General features: G+C 34.4%; 1 protein-coding gene across 1 annotated transcript in view; it reads right to left on the bottom strand.

The window, feature by feature from the left end:
* The window catches only part of LOC150094760 (uncharacterized), a 35410-nt gene that overhangs the window by 6555 nt on the left and 4758 nt on the right, over positions 1–24097 (bottom strand). The window contains exons 2-3 of the mRNA XM_090411450.1: positions 16761–17924; positions 8586–8728 (exon numbers count right to left, since the gene is read on the bottom strand). Of these exons, the coding sequence (XP_090267576.1) occupies positions 8586–8728; positions 16761–17727 (1110 nt within the window). The 5' untranslated portion in view covers positions 17728–17924. The remainder of the gene's footprint in view (positions 1–8585; positions 8729–16760; positions 17925–24097) is intronic.

Raw genomic sequence — 24097 nt, forward strand, 5'->3', positions numbered from 1 at the left:
TTTCTCTACGGACACAGTCAAACAAATACAAGCCATTCTGAATGCTCGTATTTTAAAAGTAATAAATTGGTTCCAATCAAATAAGCTAGTCTGAATGTCTCAAAAACTAAATATGTAAATCTTCTTAAATTTAATTTAATTTAAATTCATTTAAAATTTTGATTTGCGAAATACAACAAGTAAAATGAACTTCACTGCACAATTATTTTTGCATGATTGGAATTGCCGGACAAATTCAAATTGCAACTAGAAATAAAAAAGTCAATGTAATAGCTTACTTGGGATTAAAAATTGATAGTAATTTAAATGGGAACCTACACATCACCGATGTCGTAAATAAAGTTAGGATTATGTTGAACAGACTTTACTAACTAAATAGATTCTTAAATTAAATTTAAATATAAATATGTTAAAAATATATTCTGCATGAATTCAAAGCACCCTACAATATGGTATTTTAAGTTGGGGAGAATCTGCCACACAACGCTGAAACCTCTAGTTTCGACTCAGAATAAAGTCATTCAAATCTTAACTAGAAACAAATACAAGGATACTGCAAAGTCCAATAAAAACACTGTCCAAAATGAAACCGAACGTTTCGAAAATATAAGAACTAGTGGTGCCGACTGTTGTATCTTTTTGTTGTCGAAAGCGGCAACCTTCATTAGTGTTGTGTCAACTGTTTATGACATTCATTATTTCATTAGAAGCCGAGTTATAGTGACAGTTTATTTTGACGAACGGTCGGAAAATGAGTATCAAACAGAGAGCTGCGATTGACTTTTGTGTTAAACTTGGTAAAAGTTTTACCGAAACGCATCAAATGCTTCAAAAAGCATACGGTGATGAATGCTTATCCCGTACTCAAGTTTACGAGTGGCTTAAGCGATTTCAAAGTGGTCGTGAGACGCTTGAGGACGACGAAAAGCCGGGCCTATCCAAAAACTGGAATGAGCGAAATTAACATCCAAACCAAAAAGTGCGTGATTTCATCAAAGAAAGCCCGAAATCGTCCGTGAGATTGATTGAAGATGAATTGGGGATTCCAAAAGCAATTGTGCACAACATTTTGACCGAAAGTTTGGGCCTTCGTAAATTGAATTTACTATTTGTTCCCCACAAGTTGACCGACGGCCAAAAAATGTATCGAATTGAACACTGCAAGGACCTCGTTAAGGACTCAAACTTCCTTGAAACGATCGTTACTGGTGACGAAACGTGGTGTTTTAAATATGAGCCCGAAACAGAGTGCTGAGTGGAGACCACCCGAAGAAGGGTATCCAAAAAAAAGTCGCTTGGAGAAGTCAAAAGTAAAGACGATGCTGATTTGTTTCTACGATTCCAAGGACATTATCCACAAAGAATTCGTTCCGCCTGGCCAAACGATGAATGGTGAGTTTTATCTCGAAGTTTTGAAGAGATTAATAGCGAGAATTCATCGCGTACTGCATGAATATCGTGATGCAGACAGCTGGTCACTTTTGCACGATAATGCACCATCTCATCGTTCGAACATTGCGAGACAGTTTTTGAGGAAAAACCAAGTTTGTGTGTTGGATCACTCGCTGTGACTTCTTTCTCTTACCCCGACTTCATTTGCCGATGAAAGGAAAGGGATACGACAACATTGAAAACGTTCAAGCGGCAGTAACCACGACCCGCAATATCCCCAAAACCGATATAAAACACTCATTTAACGAATTAATTGACCATGCCAAGCGCTGTATCGAAGCTGAGGGAGAGTATATTGATTGAAATAAATGATTTGAATAATTATAATTGGCCTGTGTTTTATTTTCTATCAAAAGTTCGGTTTCGTTTCGGACAGAGGGTGTTCACCATACTAAACATACTACCCCTTAGATATTTCTACGCTTATAGGGTACTGCTATTCATTAAAAACGAAAAGGAATACGTAAATATCAAACAACATGCTTTCCTCAGTAGACATAAAGGCATAAAATATATAGTTCCTAAAGCAAATAAAGAAGTAATACATAAACATTACACTTATTTAGCATCAAAAAATAGTCAATACACTACCTTTAACAATAAGAAATGAAAATAACCCAAACAAATACAAAAATGAAATGAAATGAAAGAAAATTTAATTTCCCACAGAAATGAGGAAGCTTTGTTCAAAATAATAATATAAATAATTGGTTTTTGCATATTGGTATTAAAAAGATCCTGTTTCAGGTGTAAAATGAAAAAAATTAAATACTATTTAACTACTTTATTTTGTTTTGTTCCAAAACCTAATTAATGTAATGTTATGCAACTTTTTCTGTCACATAATAGCATGTCTCCTGTGATTTTGGTATATTATTATATTATAATATATGTATTATATAGATGTACATATGTGTATATAATAATGATGCATTACATAACATTTTCTAACTTTACGCATATCAAGTTTCTTTCTCTTAGGTTACGCATGATTATTCAAAATTTTGTACTATAATATAATATAAGCTTAGAATAAATAAAAATAACAATAATAATTATATATATATTTATATATATATATATATATATATATATATATATATATATATATATAATCATCTGCCGTTTGCATTACGATGTGCTGCCATCTGATAACAGATGGCAGCACATCTGTTCGAAGTAGCCGCTAAAAAGCCAAATAACTGCTGCGTTAAGGTTTGTATCAATTACTGTAATGGAAGAAGTAATGGGGAGCAGTTACTTTGAGATGATAAAGCAAAATAATATTAATGGATGATTTTAATAGGAGTCTCCGTAGCTCAGTCCTTATAGACAAAGCTCTTTGATCGGAAAGACCTCGGCTCGATTCCTGTCAGTGACGTGAGGAACCTTTATCTGGTCTCTTTCGACGAAAGGCGAGTAAGCCGGTCTCATACGGTGGTAGAGAGTTTTTTTCACCCTGAAATTCAGGTTTTTCGTCCCCCAGAACAGGCAAACCGGCCCATGAACATCTACAGGCATAGGACACACCGGATGCATACCCTCGAGGTGGTTGCGGTTACAAGAATAAGAAATCTCGACACCGTAAAAGGTAGAAGAAGAGGATTAAGGATTAAGAAAGAATGATTTTAATATGGATGATATTGCCTTGGAGAATGAAACAGCTCAGTAAAAACAGTAGCAAATATTTGGCCCAACTTTGTGATGGTTACTTCAGATAACCATCACAAATGAGAAGGAATTAATGATCGATCATATGAATTACCTAAAATCCATTTGTGGCAGTGATTATGTAACTCTGTCATGGAAATTGAGACTAAAGGGAGAAGTGACGATCAGAAAGCTCAAGGGGGAAATTTCAAAGAAGTTAAATTCAGTAAAAGAATTTAAATACCATCTAATGGAAAAGACGCTATTGCAAAACGATAAGGCACGTCCTATATCATTTAATGTCCGAGTTTATTCCGAACAATCAATTTTAGAAAATCGGAAGTCGGCTGGTTTCACTTTTAAGTTTTTGTAGAAATATGTAAGATAAAATTATGCAAAGAATGTAGATCTGATAAACTTTTCAGTAACAGAGCAGTGAAATTATGTAGCTTGAAGAAAATATCCGACGATTGTTTTGGCTGAAGTGTGTGAAAATAGAAGAGAGGAAGAAAATGTCATGAGTGTTAATATACTAGTCAAACGTGTACCGAGGCTGAATCGAAAACATTTGGTCGTAGTGTTACATGCCTTATGAAGATATGATTTGGGTAATTCGTGTAATTCTCTCTGTTGCAATCCTAGATGGAAATGGATTTCCCGGAGGAGGTAGATAATTACTAGTGTGTACATACTTCCATATGTTACGGAATAGTTCTTTCTCTTCAAAATTGAACTTTTCTATTAGAGCAGTTCAGTTCAAAATTATTACCGGTTTTAGTAAAGTAACTTCCACATGTCAGACTTGATTAAAATAGTCACAATCGTTCACTTTCCATTGTGCATTGGACTGTTCAATTGACAATTCCAGGTGAATTGCTTTTGGTCTTATTGATTCTACTTTGAGTTTCGCGTGCTACTTTACAATTAAAACTGCTAGAAAGATTTTGAGATAAATATGCTTGAAAATAAGAAACACTAAAACAACCAAACTGGCTCAAAACATTACAATACGAATATATTTTTATTTTTATAAGAGAGGCACCAATATCTCTTTGTAATTAACGAATGGTTCGCTGTGAGATGGTACACAAGTGCAATGTTCCTGCATTTCTAAGGAGTCCAACGAATAGTTAATTTAACAGCGGATTTGCGGCAGCACAAGTATTGGAATTAGCCATCTCATCTTTGTTGGTTGTTGTTAGTTTGGAATTACAGTGAAAGCACTCAAGGCTAACCTATTATGTCTGTTAATTGGGTGTGGTCTTGCTGGTTTGTCTCTTTTAGCGGGATGAAACAGTCGAGTTTCTAGGGAGATAAACCTTGCCACCTCGTATAAGACTAGCCCACTTTTACATGAAAAACCATATAAAGTTCCTCGCATCCTAGACTGGATTTTAATCCTTGTCTTTCGAATCAAATCGTTGGTAAGACTCAAGTTAGATCGTTGATATCGTCTCATTTCATTTTCTCTCTAGTATGCTAGGCTCGACGGTTTGTCACTGACAAGCAACTTGGCTTATTCTCACTAAGGTCATTCCAACCAAAGGTATTGCTGCTGCAGAATTAACTGCTGAGAGTCAGAAGTGAGGGGAAATAGTATATTATGACCAGGGCCGCGCCAACCCGAGGGTGCAAGGGATGCATCGCACTCGGGCGGCAACATTGATAGGGTTGCATTTTATGTAGCTAATACCTAATTTGGATTATACAATGCAGTATTAGGGGCGGCGGATAAAAGTTTGCTTCTGGGCGACAAATACCCTTGGCGTGCCTCTCATTGTGACTTATTGTGTTTTCCGTTTTATTTTGAGCAGTAAAGTAATAATAATATATTTGAACTCTTCAAGACATAAACGGTCATAATTATATGATTACTAATATATAATTATGGAAATAAATGAAAGAAAGAGAAAACTGTGTATGATTTTTTTTTTTTTTTTTTTGTGAAACTGGACATTTATTTAGTTTAGTCATGAAGTCAAAACAGCTTCATGAGTATTTCGAAAAAAATTGGCTTTATTAATAAATAGATTCGCATAAATTTCTCAATATCTTCCATTGTGACTCAGTGAATTATCCTCTGATGATAGAATGCTTGTATACCAAATATTGAGCTTTAGCATACAAGCTGGCATTCTATCATTAGAGAATGATTCAATGAGTCAACATGAAGATATTGAGAAATTTATACGAATCTGCTTTCTTAATAAAGCCAATTTATTTCGAAATAGTCATGAAGTTATTTTAATATTTACAGTTTAAACTCTCATTCTAATTGTGCTCTACTTGAATTAGTCGGGAAGGAAGTTAGAATTAGCCAATTAGTGGAAAAAATTGTTTTGTAGAAGGTTAATAACAACGAAAACAATAATAATATAATAATCTACAAAAAATTCGAAATAAGCAACACTATTATTTTTAGCTGATATTAGTTCATTGTAAGGGTACCAAACCTATTTTTGGCATTAATATTGATTAATATTCTGTTAATCTTGTTCTGTTATTTTATTTATTTATTTATATTTATTTGGGGGGGGGAAGAGTTATTATGAAACTAAATTCGAACCCAGCATTATGTTACTTAGCTATTCTAATACCAGAAAAAGCAAAACAAAACATAATAATTAAGATAATAAAAAAGATAAAACGATGTTTTAGTCCTAGCTCATCCTATAAGTATATAATTTTGAGCCTACTTTCCTGTAAAATAAATTGTATTTTTTATTTTCTCAACCCGGTGTTAATTAGAAAAGACAGAAAAGAATTTTCAGTTTGTAAAACCAGCGTAATAAAACAGAAATAATAGTTTTATTATAAACTAAATCTTCGTGTTTAAAATTTTCTTCTGAAAATGGAAAATGTGGAAAAAATATAATTCTATGTGATTCTGAAAGATCTCGTTTGGAATAAAAACGAAATAAAAATACTAATTTTGACGACCTCTATTGATGGAGCTGATAAAAAAATAATAATGACAAAAATAAATAATGCAATTTTTATTAAAATATGTTCTTTGCTATTTGAAACTTTAAAGCACGCGGAAGTAATTTCAAACCAAAACAGTCCTATTTTTTTATTTTTTCTCAACTTGACCCCATTTACTAAATGAACTTGCTGAAAGTATTGTTGTTCGTAAATAAGGAAATGAAGTAAATTAAGTGTATTAATTTTCATGTAGTATCGTAATAAAATCCACATGCGATTTCTCTGAAGGCCAATAGCTACTTTAAATCATATACGTTCATGTTGCATTTGAAATATTTAAAATTAATTTCGGCATCTCGGTGCACTAAGAAAATAATATACTGAAAGTATTATCACTTTCCGTATTTTACTTTCAGTACTTTGCAGATTTGAAGAAACACATAGCGGAAATTCCAACTTAGATGAACTTAAGTTTGCAAGCCTCTTGAAATGTGATAGTTCCAAATAGTTACGAAATAGAAACGTCTCTGCCCACTAGAAAATGGATGCTAGAAAGTATTAATTTTCTAGATTGAGTAATCTTCCTGTTTGGGGAGAAGTTTACACACTGACAGATAGTATTTCTTAGGGGGGGGGGGGATCTAATAACTCTTGTGGAAAGTATGTCCATAAGGATTGCTGCAGTTAACGCAGCGAAAGGAAGTCCTACATCTTATTAAGGTGGGCGCCATGCTGTTTGTTACTCACTATGTTGTTCGTTGACTTCTTTCCAAGCAGTGTGTGTGGAAATATATAATATATAATACTAGTATATATATAAATTATACACTGCTTGGGAAAGAAGTCAACTGACACCATAGCGTGAGGAACAAATAGTCGCGGCACCCACCTTAATAAGATGTAGGACCTCCTTTCGCTGCTTTGATTGCAGCAGTCTTACAGGGCATACTTTCCACAAGCTTAGGATAGCGATCAATGGGAACTTTAGATTCTTCTTATAGGCATGTAATGAGGTCCTTTGACGAGTCACAAGACCTCAACAGTCCCACAACAGTCAAGGATCTCCCACAACAGTCAAGTGTTGTGGAGCGGACGTCCCTTGACCTCACCCGACGCTCCAGTTCATCCCACAGATGTTCAGTATGGTTGAGATCACGGCTCTGTCGAGGCCAGTCAAGTGTGATGACGTTCATGTCCACAAAGAACGCAGTTAGAGCAACAGCGCCTTATGACGTGGTGCATTGTCTTGCTGAAAGAGAAAATGAGTGTGCTGAATCGTCCGCTGCGGGTAGTACTTGCAGTTGACTCCTGCACTTCCATCTCAGTATGGTATCATTGATTGTTTACCTGGGATGGCCCAATTTGTCGAACATATAGGCCTGCAATATTGACATTGCATTCTATCACAACGGCTCTTTCAAACTCCGTCAGTTCCCTTCTCCCAGTCAATTCACCCGGACATAGTTGCACTTACTTGGGAGCATCATATTCTTCCAATTTATACCGGCAACAAACATGGAAAACAAAACAAAAAAAAAGTTAGCAGGTTGTTATCGAAGGATTGAAATGTTTAGGACACTTATTGTAGATGAACTTGAAGCTTAAGATGTTTGAACACTGCAAGGGTTTATCAATGAGTAGGGAAGTGCTATCATTAGCAAAACTGTGAAAAGGAATTCAGTCAATGAGAGGTCGATTATGTATTGAAGGAAGAGGGATTGAAATAACAAAGTCCTGGGGAACACCTGCATTAAGAGAAAAAAATTGAACCCTGCACCATAAGACGCAGTGAACGATCCGAGAGAAAATTGGCAATCCAGTTGCAAAGGTTGTTAGGCGACCATAAGATAGTAATTTGCTGAGAAGTCCTCCTCGCTAGCTCCTATTAAATGCTTTGGAAATGTTAAGTGCAACAGCACAAGTTTTCTCCAGACTTTTTTTTAGCACTATGTGAGTACAATGGAATGACTAAAGTCTTGTTTTTCATAAAGCACACGTTTGGGATGTGAGGTAATCGTAACTGCAGAGAAGGGTGATCCCCCACCCCCTTTTATAGCTGATATTGTGCATGATTTGGATGAGTACATGTCTTCATGTACTCATCCAAAAACAGTTTAATAGCTTACGTTTTCAGTAAAATCACCTACTCAGTCGGAGCAATCATATGTAATGTTTTATGATCTGTATTAGAGGACCTTTCATGAATGTAAGGAAATACAAATATTTTCATACACTCTACATCTAGTGTATGTATCTAGTTTAAATTTTGAAAATATGGTAGCCCTCGATGTCATAATCTCAAGGATAATTGAGATATAAAAAAAAAAATGTTAATTTTACTGAAAATTGTTACTTTTGCAAAAATAACACCATTCATTTTAATATGTCATTTTTTTAAATATAGTGTGATATGTACTGAAAATATGAAAACTGAGTGTAGGTTGATTTGTTGTCTAGGTCTAAGTAATATGTGTTAATTTTCCTTTTCCCAACTTTGAACTAAATAATATATAAGTTCTCTTAACATTGCTGTTTATTTGTGATATTAATATACTCACGCAGATATAGCAGGCTTGATGCCAAGTGCATATCCGTAATAAGGAGTGCCGTAAGTTTCCATTGGGTAATACATCATTTAGAAATGAACAGTCATCAGCAAGTGCTTCTATGGCTGGGCATTCATCTTCCTCAGGCGACATTACTAAAGCAAAAGATAAGCAAATTTTAGTTAGAATTAAAATTATTTCTTTCCTATTTAACACTTATATTCCATTTGGACTATTTTTAATTTAATATATCAGAATTCCAGTCAACATTATAGTTTGATTTCTTTATATTTATGTTGCAAAGAGATAAATATCGAAATAAACACATTATTGTGTGTATATGAACAAATACAAATACCACACCAATTAAAAATTTTAATTGGTGGAGTAACAAAAATTGTAAATACATAACGTTTGATCTTTAAAATTTCTACAAATTTATTTGAAAAAAGTTTTTGTAATTTCAATAATTACACGGTATAATGCATATGAAATAATATTTTGAAATCTCAAGATATATCAGTAACGGATTTTGTTTATATTGAGCAATTTTTAGAACTTTAAAAAAATTAATTTTAAATAATGCTAGATATAAGTAATATTTTTCATCTTCCTTCCCCTCCCCTTAATATTAATTAATATAACCATAAAATGTACAAGATCAAGTTTTGAAATTTGTTTGCATTCCATGGATGAACATATAAGGACCTCTACAAGGAGCGATTCAATCAGAAAATAATAAATAAAATAAAATAAAATAAAAAAGGGGAAAAAAAGTAACTGAACGGCTACTACCATTTCTTCACTTCCGCTGACTGCTGCGTAAACGTCCGAGAATGTGTTTAGTCTACTTGCGATCTTATGACGGGAAATGCGTGTAGCGCCATCACACAGCCTAGTCAAGTTATGGAAGAACTATTTCAAGCAAAAATATTGATTTTGTCACCAATGTGTGTGTTTCTCAGAAGCAATCTTTCTAGTCTGTAAATGTATTTACAGCATGTTTTTACGGGTTTCAAAATATGTTACTTCAGCGTTCTTACAAACATTGTATTACGCAAACCGTCACTTTTTACTTGTGAATGCGGTCTAACGTTATTTTGTGCGGATATCTCATGTCATTAGATAGAGTTGTCAGAGTTGTAGTAATGTAGCTGATATATATATATATATATATATATATATATATATATATCAGCTACAAATTATCTTCATCCCCTCTAAAGTTCTGGGTTTTCACTCCCGGAAATTCTGGTTTTCGTCCCGCAGAACAGCAAACCAGTCAGAAGAACACATCAATACGTTGGCCTCATAACCTTAGTTGGTTGATTCAATTATAATTCCAAACAGTCTAGCTCACCACCCAATATGTTTTTTGCTCGTGGTTCGTAGCGTTGCAACAATAACTCCTTTGCATAAATAGGAGCCACCGGATTGGAATTAATAAAGAGTATGTATATACTCAAAGAGCTGATGAGTGAGCCTGATAATTCGTCGGTTGTTGACCCCTACTCTAGGCAATAGTTTGCAAAGCTCTTACAAAAATAATCTGATTTTTCTTTCAGTGACATACACATTACACTATGACTAACTACTCACCTAGACTTTTGTTTTCGCATCGATCCATTTATAATTACATTCTTAAAATACGCAGTTCATTCATCCCCCCCTTTTTTTTTTCTCTCTCTCTCTCTCTTTTTTTTGCCAGAACACACTTTTTTTCTCGTTCATAGGACATATTTTCCTAAGAATACACGCCGTGTGATAATTATAAATACTTTATATCTTTATCTCTTCCAGTGCTATAATACAAAGCAGCCCAACCCAAATCGTTCAAGTTCATAATAACGAAAGTTGCTTCAGTTTCTTGAAATTCAGCATAGTGGATGGTAATTTGCAATTTTTCTCTTTTGCGTAAAAATTAATGACTTTTGAATATTTTTTCGAAGGCCATTATCCATTATTCTTCGAGTCTGTCTTCTGTTAAGAAATGCAATTAGAATTCGTCTTATGAATGGAAAAGCACCGTTATCATGTCTTGAATAATTAATGGGAGTGTTTTTTTTTTTTACCACTCATGTCGCTGATATCCATTTCTGAAATAACATTATCTGGAGTAACATGCACACAGAAAAGAAAATGAAGTACGAGCTATATGAAAAGCATTATTCTATATTCGTTCTGTTGAAATTTTGAGAAATGTAACAAGCAGTATATCAAAACTCATTTTCATTCCGTAAAAGCACACCGGTTTGTATTCTAAAATTTTCTGCAACCCTTGTGTTATCAGAGACAAAGCTGTGCAAAAAAACCGCCAGAATAATATAAGTAAGTGGCAGCTGTATAGTGACGATATAAAGTTACAGAGTTAAAGAAACTTGATTGTCAAATGGCATCGCTGCGATTTGTCGTTGCGTGTTGTTATTAGCCTATTGAAACCTTTGAAGTCAGTAGATGGGTGACCGTGACGTAGAGTGCTAGAAGACAGGAAACATTTCATATAACATGAACATTGCTGAATAGGGAATTTATTAGCAGTGCTAAGGATATGATTATCCCATAGACGTCGCCTTTTTAAGACATTAACATGATTTATTGACTTCTTAAAGGATCATTTTTACACAGCGCCAGACTTTTTTTTCTATCATTCCAACCATGAAGTTAGGAGTAAGTAGTGGATGGATGCCGTTATGACAAGCAGTTAGAATTCGACAAGCGCTGGGATCGTAGTCATACTGTCGAAAATAATCGGTCATACCGTATATTGACATACCGAAGGCGTTGGAGAAAATTATCTGTAATATTCCAGAATGTAATTATTCGTTTCCTTTAAATTTATATACTTAGCAATTAATGAGACAAAGTTTCAGAATTAACCTAACCAAGCGAAATTCTTGATCCGAATTCCAAGACTTTTTTAGACAAGCTGGAATTCTTGTCATCTCGAGACTTATACGTGTACATGCTACCTCATTAGATTGAATGATTGTAATAATAATTAGACTAAGAAAGAAATAGTGTCGAATTCCAACTGCTTGCTATTGATATGGATGAAAGTGCTCCATGAACGATATTGCTATTATAGACTAAAAGATCGGCCTATACTTTAGTAGTATCCTTATTAAAATTCAATTTTCTTTAACATTAATAGTCTGGACACTTTTTGAAGAACATGGTGTATGCATATTAAATAATACATATAAATATTTCAACAGGTACTAAAATAAATAAGTGTTTCTAATTTTCATTACTGTATAATTATTAATTCATTCCTACCTAAACATGATAAAAAGAGGTTTTAAATATTACTTAGAGAGGAAAGTGAAAACCTCTATTAAAATAGTGCTAAAAATTATATATATATATATATATATATATATAAACCTTAGCGGTTGAAATCAATGAGATAATTACTTTGAAGAGATAGGGAAAAGTAGTAAAGCTAAAACAACTGAATGTCCTTCTACAAACTATTCACTCGTTTTTTTTTTTTTTTTTTTTTTTTTTATCTTGAAAATCGTCACGCACGTTGAACCGAGAGAATGCCTAAAGTTAAATAATGTCACAAGGTGGCATCCTGCCACCCGCTGAATATCAAGGCCGAGGTTAGCATAGGATTTAATGAAAGCCTTCAAAAGGGCTGCCAGTGCATGTCGCGTTTGTCCTCAGTTTGTCATTCAATTCAATTCAGATAAACAACATTTTATTTGTTCTTCTTCAATGAAAACTTTCCCTCGTTTCGCTTTCCGGTCGCTTGGAATGAAATGGAAACTGTTAGCGAAACAAAGTAGCGGATGACCAAATGTATATTGTAAATAAAATTTTATCAGAGACCTGAAGAAAATACCATGTTTTACTCTAGATGAGATTCCTGGATTATTATGACTCTTAGCTCACTCATGATACTAATGTATTATAGGTTTTCATTCATAGGTGATATTTTCATGTGTGTGTGTGTATATATATATATATGTATGTGTGTGTGTGTGTGTGTGTGTGTGTGTGTGTGTGTGTGTGTGTGTGTGTGTGTGTGTGTGTGTGTGTGTGTGTGTGTGTTTAATTAGTTTAAATGACTGATACTGAGAGATAAAGAGTTTATTTAAAAATATACTACTAGTTTACTAGTTTCGTTGAATGGATCAACTTCTTCAGGTATCACAATCAAAGAAATATACAAAAAATAACAGAGACATAAAAATTGCATTAACAGTACTAGTACAAAAGACAGTAGTACATTTTGAAAACAGTAAAGATCGCATTACTGTTTTCAAAATGTACTACTGTCTTTTGTACTAGTACTGTTAATGCAATTTTTAAGCCTCTGTTATTTTTTGTATATTTCTTTGATTGTGATACCTGAAGAAGTTGATCCATTCAACGAAACTAGTAAATATCTTTTTAAATAAACCATATCACCTCTTTATCTCGCGGTATCAGTCATTTAAACTAATTAATAATATTTTCTACCTTATAAAAATGAACAATCACAATATATATTGGTTAAGTTAAAAATAAACGAAACACTTATTTCAAATTCACAAATAATTTATAAAAAGTATTAAATGAGTATACATATTTTGAACAATCAAACACAGTAGTACATTTTGAAAACAGTAATGCGAGCTTTACTGTTTTCAAAATGTACTACTGTCTTTTGTACTAGTACTGTTAATGCAATTTTTACGTCTCTGTTATTTTTTTTAATTTGTTTTAAACATTGCTTTAATTTGTAATAAAATGCTTACTATTTCTTTCATGTAATGCAAACATGTGAAATATACAATTTAGTTTACAGTTAGGTTGTCACATCTTTGTTTTTTAATGATTTTTATTTCACATCTCTTTACTTGCATTTGTTCTTCCACCTCTCTCTCTCTCTCTCTCTCTCTCTCTCTCTCTCTCTCTCGCTACGCCAGATGTAGGAGGCGCAGAAGTTACTATATGCAATTTTAGGACTTACAGGTGGCATTTAGAAAACTAGAAATACCTGGAATGAGCAACAGAAAGGAAAATCTTCGCAAGTAGACTCAGAAACCCTGCATCAGCATTACGAAAGCTATCTCAATAGCTTTCAAACCTGCCTCAATAGCAGCTAGAACTGGACATGCCATGAGTTCTTCTGCTGTTTGTAATGTATCTGGGGTATTTTGGATCCATTCTTGCAAAAGTAATGAGTCGAGTTTCTCAGTGATGATAGTATACTTCCTGTTCGTATGCCGATATCTATACATCCTATGAATTAGATGACTGATTGGCTCAACAAGGGAACTTTTATGAAGGGTTTCATCTGAATATGAAGTTAGCTAGTGTCACATGGAAGTAGAAGGGTTTTTATGCTCGCAAAACAGGCAAGCCAGTCAAGAGCATTTGCAGTTTTTATGACCTTAGTTGCCTTCGGCAATATTAAATGACCACCAAAACTACATTCCAGATTCTCAACAACTGAAACTGGGAATTGGAAACATGAAAGCCATCAGTTTAAATTCCCTTTTAGATTTCTAGATTACCTTTTCAAAAAATTTAGCAAACTGGTCTCAAATAGAGACAGCGAGAAAGATTTTTCCTTATCTGAAACTCGAATTTTGTTTAACTAAAATGGTCAAAGAAGCCAGTACGTATATGCAGTCGACAAACATAGTGCTCACCTTCTGGCATTAGCCTTCTTTATTAAATTTAGATAGATCGAACCTAGATCTGAGAATGAAGTGGTTGAATTAGAAGACAAATTACTGATTTTAGCTCAAGCATGACGCGATGACAATTCAATGGGTGTACCACACCAAAAAAGTTAGGCACTTTATCATTTTGATAATGATTATTGCCATTAGGATAGAAATCTAACATAATGAATGTGATCTGAAAAATTGTTTATACACATAGTAGCATTTTGAGAGATTTCAGCTGACTTTATTCGACTGAAATCTATGAATGTAATTTTCCTCACTCCACATTCTACTTCCTGTTCTCACCACGGCGTCCTTTCTTACTCCGCAGCAGTACAGCAACACCGCTGATCACGTTTTCAGATCACATCATTGATCATGTCAGATTTCTATTCTTATGGCAATGGCCGTTATCAAAATGATAACGTGTCTTTTTTTTTTTTTTGGTGGTGTACCCAGGGAATCGTCATCGCGTCATGATTGAGCTAAAATCAGTAATTTGTCTTCTAATTCCGCTGCTGACACCGTTTGTCTGTCAGTCTCTCCTGTTTTGAAGTCGATATCCCTTTTCTTAACTATTTTTATTCACTGTAGTGCTTGATAGTAGCCTTAAGTTTTTGCAATTAAAATGAAAGATCGATTCAATTGGTCTTGCTGTGTTGTCATTTGCATAACGCAGTTAGTTTGAAAGATCTGGATCAGTGGCTGGGAAGATCTGGATTTAATGCCTGTCATAATATGAGAGGGGCCTTTCCCTCTAGAATTGTCGAGTTCATCCTGAATACCATACAAATTAGCCCTAGAACAAACGTAAGTTATAGGCATAATAAATTCATTAATTTCTTCGTTCCTTAGATTATATCAAACGCCTTAATAGTTTTGGCATAATTAGAATAACCAAACCAGATAAAACTTATTATGGATTCTCCTTGGTGGTCATGCACGAGTTGTATGGCCTTTCTCAAAGCCATACAACTCGTGATTAATACTCCTCAAATGATTAATACTCCTCAAAACACTTTGATTCAAATGGATATTTTTCTAATTTTCCGTCCACTAGATATGACTACAGTATTATGCAAAATATTCAGTGTTATTTTCTCTTCCTCTTTGTAAATATGTCAGCGAATATGTTGGTATGAACTGTCACAAAAACAAGGCGTGAATTTGGGCTCATTTAACAAGTCATTAAAACTGTTTTGTAAGTTATGTGAACATTAATTTAAAAAAATAAACTCCAACATTTCAAAGAAATATTCAAGTCTCTCTCTCTATATATATTTTGTTTTTGGTTTTTGGACAGTTTTCAGGGAATCTAATGATAGTATAATTGCTTCGGTCCAAAATTCCAGATCTTAGAATTCAGGACGTTTATAAAATCGTAAAATAGTTTTAAATTTTAATAAATTTCTACGTACATAAAAATATTAAAGTCTAAAATGTACTCACGTCCACTGAATAATGGAAACAATTTATAAATAATATAATATGCAAATATTAGAATTTTTTCACACAATTACTAGAATAATTGATAAAGTGCAGTAAAATGAAACTAATATATTCAACTGTTACTCAGTGTCTTCGAGAAATGGTCTATTTGTTTATTCCCTTCAGTTTTTGACTTGTCAGCGCTTCGATATGGAATCAGTAAGGTGGTTTAGGAAGTAGAAGTGAAGTGAAATTCCTTCCGGACACATAAACCGGCCAGAACACGCAATTTACAGAACATGAAACACTTGTTTCGTAGCCTTAAATATTTTGGCATAATCTAAACAATAACCATATGATTTACCACCATCATTATACTTACGAAAACAGTTTGGGTCTCTCTCTCTCTCTCTCTCTCTCTCTCTCTCTCTCTCTCTCTCACACACACACACGCTCGCGCGCGCGCGCGCGCGTGTGTGTGTGTGTGTGTGTGTGTGTGATATTGTTCGATTACATGAAGCTTATATGAATGAAGGTTCTGTTTCACTTTTCGTTGGAGTGATCATGAGGCACATGTTCTTGATTATAAAAGGTAGGATAAAGAGACATTTAATGTTTTTTTTTTTCAATTAAAAATTAAAAAAAAGATTGCTTTAAATTTCCTCGCATGACCAAACTCCTATTTGCCTACTCCCGTTGTTCGGAGCGTGATGAAAAGGCGTGGGGGGGGGCATACTATTATTCAAGAGAGCTGATATTCTACTCAGGATGCAATAATGATTGCGCAATTCAAAAAATACTTCGATACTTTGGAGTAAAGATGTCAAGAACGTGAATGTATACTCCTTATTTCTGTTATGATATTTTGTTCATTCCCCTCCCACCATGAAAATTTAAAGACGATTGATAAAACGAATTTCTTCAACCAAAACAGCAAATGCTTATTTCCGTAGCCAAACCGGCATAAGCGTTACACTTTTCTTCTAATATTTATATTCTGATACCACGAATAGACTATGTCACGTTTCCGATTTTCTGTACAAAGACTTGAAAACACTGACTGCTGTATTATAAGCATGTAAACTATGAAACTTACCGCCATAGCCTCTGCGTTTGTTGAAGGATTTCTTCCGTCTTTCTTGAGAAGACGAACCATCTTCTTTGTTTTCACCTATCATGGACAACGTTCCTTCAAGCTGATTCAAAGCTCCTCTCATTTGTTTCACATTATATAAGCTGTTTAATTTTTCATCCAGTGCATCTACATCAATTTTGTCTTGTCCTTTTTGCGATTTGTCCTTGATAATATTCATGGCATCCCCAGCCATCATGTTTTCGATTGCTTTTAGTTTCTTTTCAATATTCCCCAGATTATTATCTGACAGTTCTTTGTCCATATCGCTAGCCGTTATTCTTGTTTTGATAGTTTCCTCCAGATTTTCTGACTGTTTCTTTGAAGCTGACGGATTTTGCTTGGAACCATAAGAAACCATGGGAATATAGTCGCTTCTCTTTCTCTTGGCACTGACCATGGATCTCGCCATTGTCTTAAAGTATTCTTGTTGTAACCAATCATAAAATGCTTCTTTATCGGTAGGCATTATATCAGAATTATTAGTTTGTAAATCGCCTCGACTGTTTAATAAATAATCCTTCCTGCTTTCATCACTTTCTTCACTTGATTTTTCGATCTCATCGATGTTAGGCTTAACTTCATCTTCAGTGATATTAGAAGCAGAACTTTTCTTTACATCAGGAGGAATTCTCTTATCTCCCCGTTGTTCTTCGTCTCGTTTGCGATTTTGAAAGTCTTCTCCATTTTCTCCATCCTGAAATATCTCTGACAACTCACCCAGCACCTTTTCTTCTTGGCCTGCCAGACGATCTTGCCTCTTCCATATTTCAAGATGTTTGTTGTTGTTGGTATCCAATCCATGGTCCCTTGATGGAAGTAGACGAACTTTTGATATGTCATCATCATCAACGGATGTATGAGAGACATCATTAACAGTCTGAATTGATGGATCCCAGAACATAATCCGATGACCCAGTTTACTGGCCATATTTAAGTAGGCATCCTCGTTGCTGTTGCTTTCATCCTCCCCTCTTTCGTGACCTTCTTCAGTAGAGTGATCAGCACGGCGTTCACGAAAAGATGAACGACGAGTTAAGTCTTCATTGCTACTTTTCTTTTTCTTCTTCGATTCTTCTTCGTCTAATAGTGATGGACGGCGATGAAAGATTCGTGGCTGAGGTCCGTCTGAAAAGAAATAAGAGAATTTTGATGACTATTTAGTTTCTACCTTACTGCAGAAGAGAAAAATAATCAAACATTTATCTTAGACTTGGACTAATATACAATTACTGTTCGTTTGTAAATTGTACATCAGGACTTTTCTGACATTCTTTAACTTCTCATCTCCAAGCAGAAATGAAGAAAAGGTCATCTTGTAGTGGCTATCTACAATACTGCAAGCCCTCACAATGAGGGATCAAAGGGTTTTGGTAGACCCATTGAAGTATTCCAACATATGATTGTGGGGATGGCAAAATCGTAGTTACTTCCACTGACTTCTTGACAATATTTAGTTAATGTGATTGCTGTTCATGCAGTAAGATACCATACAACAAGAAATCGATAATCCATCAACGGAACTGATTGTTCTCGCATCATATCTTACCTCATTCTTACCTAGTGTTTCCTTCCGTTACTACTTAATCATTTCACATAATATGCATCGATAGCAAGCACTGTTATGTGAAAAGGTACAAAGTTCGAATCCGTTTGCAAATGAAGGAATTTCTTTTAAGCCGGCCTCATGCAGGCTTTGTAGAGAGTATTGAAGAACTGTCTTTTTCACTTAATGGTTGCTTAATAAATAGGGGTATTAACAATTATTTTGCAGAATTCAGTGCTCGCTTGGTCTGAAAGGACCACTTACGTGTTCATGGATGTATTACATTCCTAAACACACAAACAGAAAAATAAGCCAATTAAACAACAGTACAAAAGTAAATTGCTTTAAAGATCAATCCAGCCAAAGCATGGAAAGGATAAATGGTTATTTAATATCACTATAATAACAAATAACACAACTGAATCTTTATGTTGAATAATACAGTGCAAATATTTGTATGGGGTTCCTTTTTTTAATAGCGTTTTCGCATCCAAGTGAAGGGAAAAAATATCGTGAGGACGACGCGATAATTTTCCCATCGATTTATAAAATAATCTGGATTCGAATGTCTTCTAGGACGCGAGGAATCTTTATAAGGACTTTTCAGCTGAAGGTAAGTTAGCCGGTCTTATATTGAGGTGGAAATTTTCTCTTCCTGAAAGCCTTTTTATCATCCCGCAAAACAGTCAATCCGGCTAGAAGAACACACGCAATTAACAGAACATAAGATACTGACCTCATAGCCTTAGTTGCTTCGCTGTAATTCCAAACAACAACTTCCAGAAACTCAGCTCAGGTTTTTCACCCCCAAAACCATGCAGTCAATCACCAGAATACATGCAGTTAATAGACAATGTACGGACTTTATTCTTGTTGAGAGGCTTATACGCTGGTTAAACATGATAACTAATATTTAAGGAATTGACAGCGTATACTAGAAATATAGATTAAATAAACTTTAATATATACTTTCCGATATTTCGGCGAACGTCACGTTGCCATCTTCTTGGGAACTTACTGCAAAGACACGTGCACACAAGTACTAATAACAGCAAATGAGACTGAAGCTAGGAAGCTAGCGTTTTCCTAAAGTCCTGATGGTTCCCCCTGGCGGACTATATTGGTAGTTCTTGGCCTTTGGGCTGAAGTTCTTCTGATAAAAGTTTCCCAAATTTGGGGCAGTTTCATGCATCCAAATTTGTTGAGGTTTGGCATGTTCCTAAGGGCCGAGGCTGATTCCATGAATAGTCTTTCATACTTGAACTTGCTGCGGTGTATTACTGTGGCTTTCTTCCATCTTATTCTGTGGCGAGTATCCAGAGCGTGGTCTGCAAGCCCAGAGTGGCTGTACTGGTGAAATCGGATGTAATCCTTGTGTTCTGAGATTCTGATATTTGCTGTCCTGCCTGTTTGGCCAAAGTAGGACAGTTTACAGCTGCAAGGGACCTGGTATACACCATCGGAAAGTATATATTAAAGTTTATTTAATCTATATTTCTAGTATACGCTGTCAATTCCTTAAATATTAGTTATAATGTACGGACTTTATAGACCTCATAATTCCAACCAAACCAAATCTTACATATTATATTCAATAATACTTCTGAAAGTGCTATGTATTTAGGTAGTGAAAATTTCCGTCTTGTTTATCTTTTTTTATCACGATTCAATTATGCCTGAAGTTGTTAAAATCTAATTCGAAGTTTTCTGTCAGAATAGACATGAGCTGCTAACATTTCTTAGCAAATTTCCCCATCATCAGAAGTAAACTAAACCAGTCCAGAAATGATGTTGTACATTGTCTGGATGTCACGTTCAACTATACTTATTAAGACACGTTGCTACTTATGCAGTTAAGGCTCAAAATTTAAAGGGAAAAAAAAGTTTCACTAACCAGGAAACCAGCTAGTGATTTGTTTGTAGATTCCGATTCATAACCAAAGAAACTGAATAAGAAATTCTGAACTAGGAATTCAAAACTTATACCCCCTTCCTCATGACATTTTCGGTTCTTCAATTTGTTATTCAGTTAACAAATTATAGCATTTAGTTTTACAAGTATAAAGCGTGCGATGATTAGAAGAGGAAATATAAACTTTTGGACTGAAAGAGTTCGTGACATGTGACCAATAATGATCATATCTATTAGACTGTGATTAGTTACAAGCAACTAATATCATGATATAGTTGTGTGTTTCTGTTAGTTGTATGCGTTCTCCGATCGACTTGTCCTTCTGGGAAGGAAAGACTAGAGCTTCCGGGAGAAAAGCTCTTCCGTCTTTGTTTGAGATAGACTAACTCACATTCCAGTTGAAAATCCTTAGAACTGATCCTCGTGGAATTCTAGCCTAGGTCTTTCCAACTAAATATTAATTAAACACTCCATCTAAATAGATATTAAACATTGCGTTAGATAACTGACATTAATATTGTCACACGACTAATAGCATGTTTGCAATCTTCTAAGTGGTTTCCATTTGAATTGAAATATTTACGAATTTGTTGTATATTATTGTTGTAAAAATACTACAAAAAATGAATAAGAAATTCCAAACCAAAGAAATTGAATAAGGAATTCTGAACTAGGAATTCAAAAACATACACTTGTTTTCTGACTTAGCGTTATCTGTTTTATCCATGTCATTATTTCTGCAGTTGGTCAACGAGAAACAGTATTAAAACTCAGACCAACTAATTTGCTCATGATTTAATTAACAAAATTTACTTCAGCTTGAAAGAGATGCAATAAAGTTCTTAATGGACCCAAAATACACTCCAGTTTCGTTAACGTAATAATTTTGCGCAAGATAATCAACTTGTATCGACTTCTTCAGCATCCCAGGCAGAGAAACTAAAGAATGCTAATTTAATTACCAAGTACCAAGAAACGAAGCTGTCTCAACTCATTTTGATAGCTTAATATGTTGCTGTCTTCGGCAATTATAATACCTTTACATTATCGCTCTGCAAAGTAAATTTGTAGATTTAACCTTTTGATCTGTGCACATGAAAACAAACAGCATTATTTATAACAGAACTGTGCATAATGAAATAAATGAAAATTACGCATTTTTATTAGAGCAGAATTTGTGGTCTAGTTCGGCCATCCTTTGACCACAATTTGCATATTATTACGCAGTATAATTGTTTTTCAATGTTAAGTCTCTTCTTGCCTGCCTCGTTGGCCGAGTAGTTAGCATATCCGCTCTCCATTCAACAGACTGCTGTTTCGAATCCCACAGTGGACATGGATATTTGTGATTGTTTTTAGGTGGAAGATGAATTTCATCTTCCGATGCGAGACTGCCACTGTATATATATATATATATATATATATATATAGTAAATTTAATAAAAGTGGAAAAATTTGTTAGTCCACCCACAGTACGAGTGTATTATAAGTTTCCAAAAAAAAAAATTCATGGGCTGGAGCAACAAATCAATAATAACATTGAATTTTTTTTTTTTGAATAAATAACGAAGTCATTCTCGAACCCAGGATACGTACAGACAAATCCAGAGATCTCCGGTAGCGATTAGGTTTGTTTATGGTTTAAAACTTCCCATGTAGGAATCATGGATTGGTTTAACAACAATGAACAAACTTGAAATTCAACAACATTTATAGATGATACCATTTAAAACACACATAGCAAAAGTGGTTGGTTTTAAAGAATGACTAGAGATAGAGAAGAGAGAGAAATATTTGTTTCACGAATTTGGACTTAAATTATGAATGGATGGTGGCTGGTTGCAGCACATCTCTTAATATTTAAAGGAATAGTAAATAATTCTGATGAACTGCGATAATGGAAATAGAAATATTTACATTGAAACAATAGACTGGAATTTGGTTAAACACTTGGTATACAAAGAAAATTAATGTCCAGAAAATACTAAAAGTAGTGGAAGACAACATGAAAAGTAGGTTTCATGGAATAGCAGCGTATTTGCTTGATTTGAATATAGCGACCAATGCTTAAAGATGACTTTGGAATTTATGCATTTAACAATGCATATCAATGTGTATCGAATCAGATTCACTTATTTTTTTTCTTCTTTAATTTTGAATTATGCTTCTCAAGTGTTGAGTAACGACACAAAGATGTCGGCTGTACCTTCAACTTTCTTGATTAGAAATTCATTTTATAATTTTCTATGCTCTACAGCTCGTATACAAGCAAAGAATCTCTCACTTTCGAACTCCCCACGATTGTATTGCTACCTAATGCAATGCAGTTCATTTTATAATTAGTTTATGTAAGTGAGTGTAATTTAATCAACTACTTTTAAGAATAATGGTTAAAGTTTATTCTGCAAACTGCTCCGCATTAGACATGACAAGTAATTATATTTTTAAATAAATTATATTTGACAAGAAATTATTATAGTCTTATGAATATTATATTATATTTTTGTTCAAAACGCTTTCATCTAAAAATTATATTTTTATTTTCATCTGTATTTTTACTCTCTTTATATTCTACATAATTATTCAGCTAAGCTGACACCTGATTTGTCCGTATCTGTGAAACATCGTTTAATATAAATCATTGCCTAAGCTATAGTAGTCCTATGAAAACAACTCAACTGTATCAGTTTCAAAGTATTATGGAATACTTTGAATCCTCAGTCTATAAGCATTTTCACTGAACTCTGTCATTTAGCTGCATAACCCCACGTATCATTAAATTCTTCCTAAACACTCACCAATATTCATTCTCAAAAATAAATTTTTATTCATTCTCAAAATAAATTGAATAATTCAATTCAGCCGTTTTTTACATCGTTCAGTACAAGGCAACAAAATAGCTTACATTATGTTCAATGTTCTGCAAACCAATGTATCCCCGAAGGTGTCAGTATGCCACATCCTCCCAGAAATTGAAAATAATTAAGACTAGCATTAATTATTTTCAGTGTGCAATGCACAGTGATCAAAAATCTCATATCATTTCACGAAAACCGCTATCAGGCTATCATACAGAAACCCATTAAATTGATTAAAAATAAATAAATTTGTTACATCCTTTCCAGAAGTATGCCCCATCCCATGCCACGAACTGTTGGAAAGGGACGTGGTTCATAAAATTTTGAATAATTTTTAAAAAATGTAACATCACACACAACACACGAAAGTTATGTCAGAAAATGTCAAACTAAATCTGGAGTCTAAAACAGCATGCTAATAAAATCTCAGTATTTCATGAAAGAAAACAAGGCCCGTTCTACAGATTTAAATTTCATTTAAAGCGTAGAGACTTTTCTTGAACGATACCCGAATATTATACAACTTCCCCTCCCAAATTTAACAGAGCAAATATCGTTAATATATCGTTTAGCAGAAAATATGTTTACGTTATTCTGTCTGAACTTTATATAATGTAGCTTTGCTACTGTATAATTGCATTAATTGTAGTTGAGGCTTGTTAAACACAGGGGCTCCCATCTTGGGAGTACGTGGTTAGCGGCCACGGGGTCCCGAGCTGAGCCTGCTATTGCTTTCACTTGTGTCAGGTTCCTTCTGTATTCTTTCCTATATGGCCTCACTTGGCTGACTCTTGCTTACTTTACCCCGAGGGTATTAGAGTACTCGAGGCCCGAGAGTGTTTCTCTTTTTCCCAACTTCTACTCTAGCTAGTAGAGGGCAGCAGCTCTACTAGTACCTGATGGAGCACCGCGGTGAAGAAAGCAGCGGGAAACCACTCCACTAATATCCCTAGAAAATTTTAGTAGCAATGAATAGAACTTATAA

The sequence above is a fragment of the Typopeltis vanoorti genome, chromosome 21, assembly GCF_054136105.1.
Source record: "Typopeltis vanoorti isolate ZY-2024b chromosome 21, IOZ_Tvanoo_1.0, whole genome shotgun sequence".
Taxonomy (NCBI): Eukaryota; Metazoa; Arthropoda; class Arachnida; order Uropygi; family Thelyphonidae; genus Typopeltis; species Typopeltis vanoorti.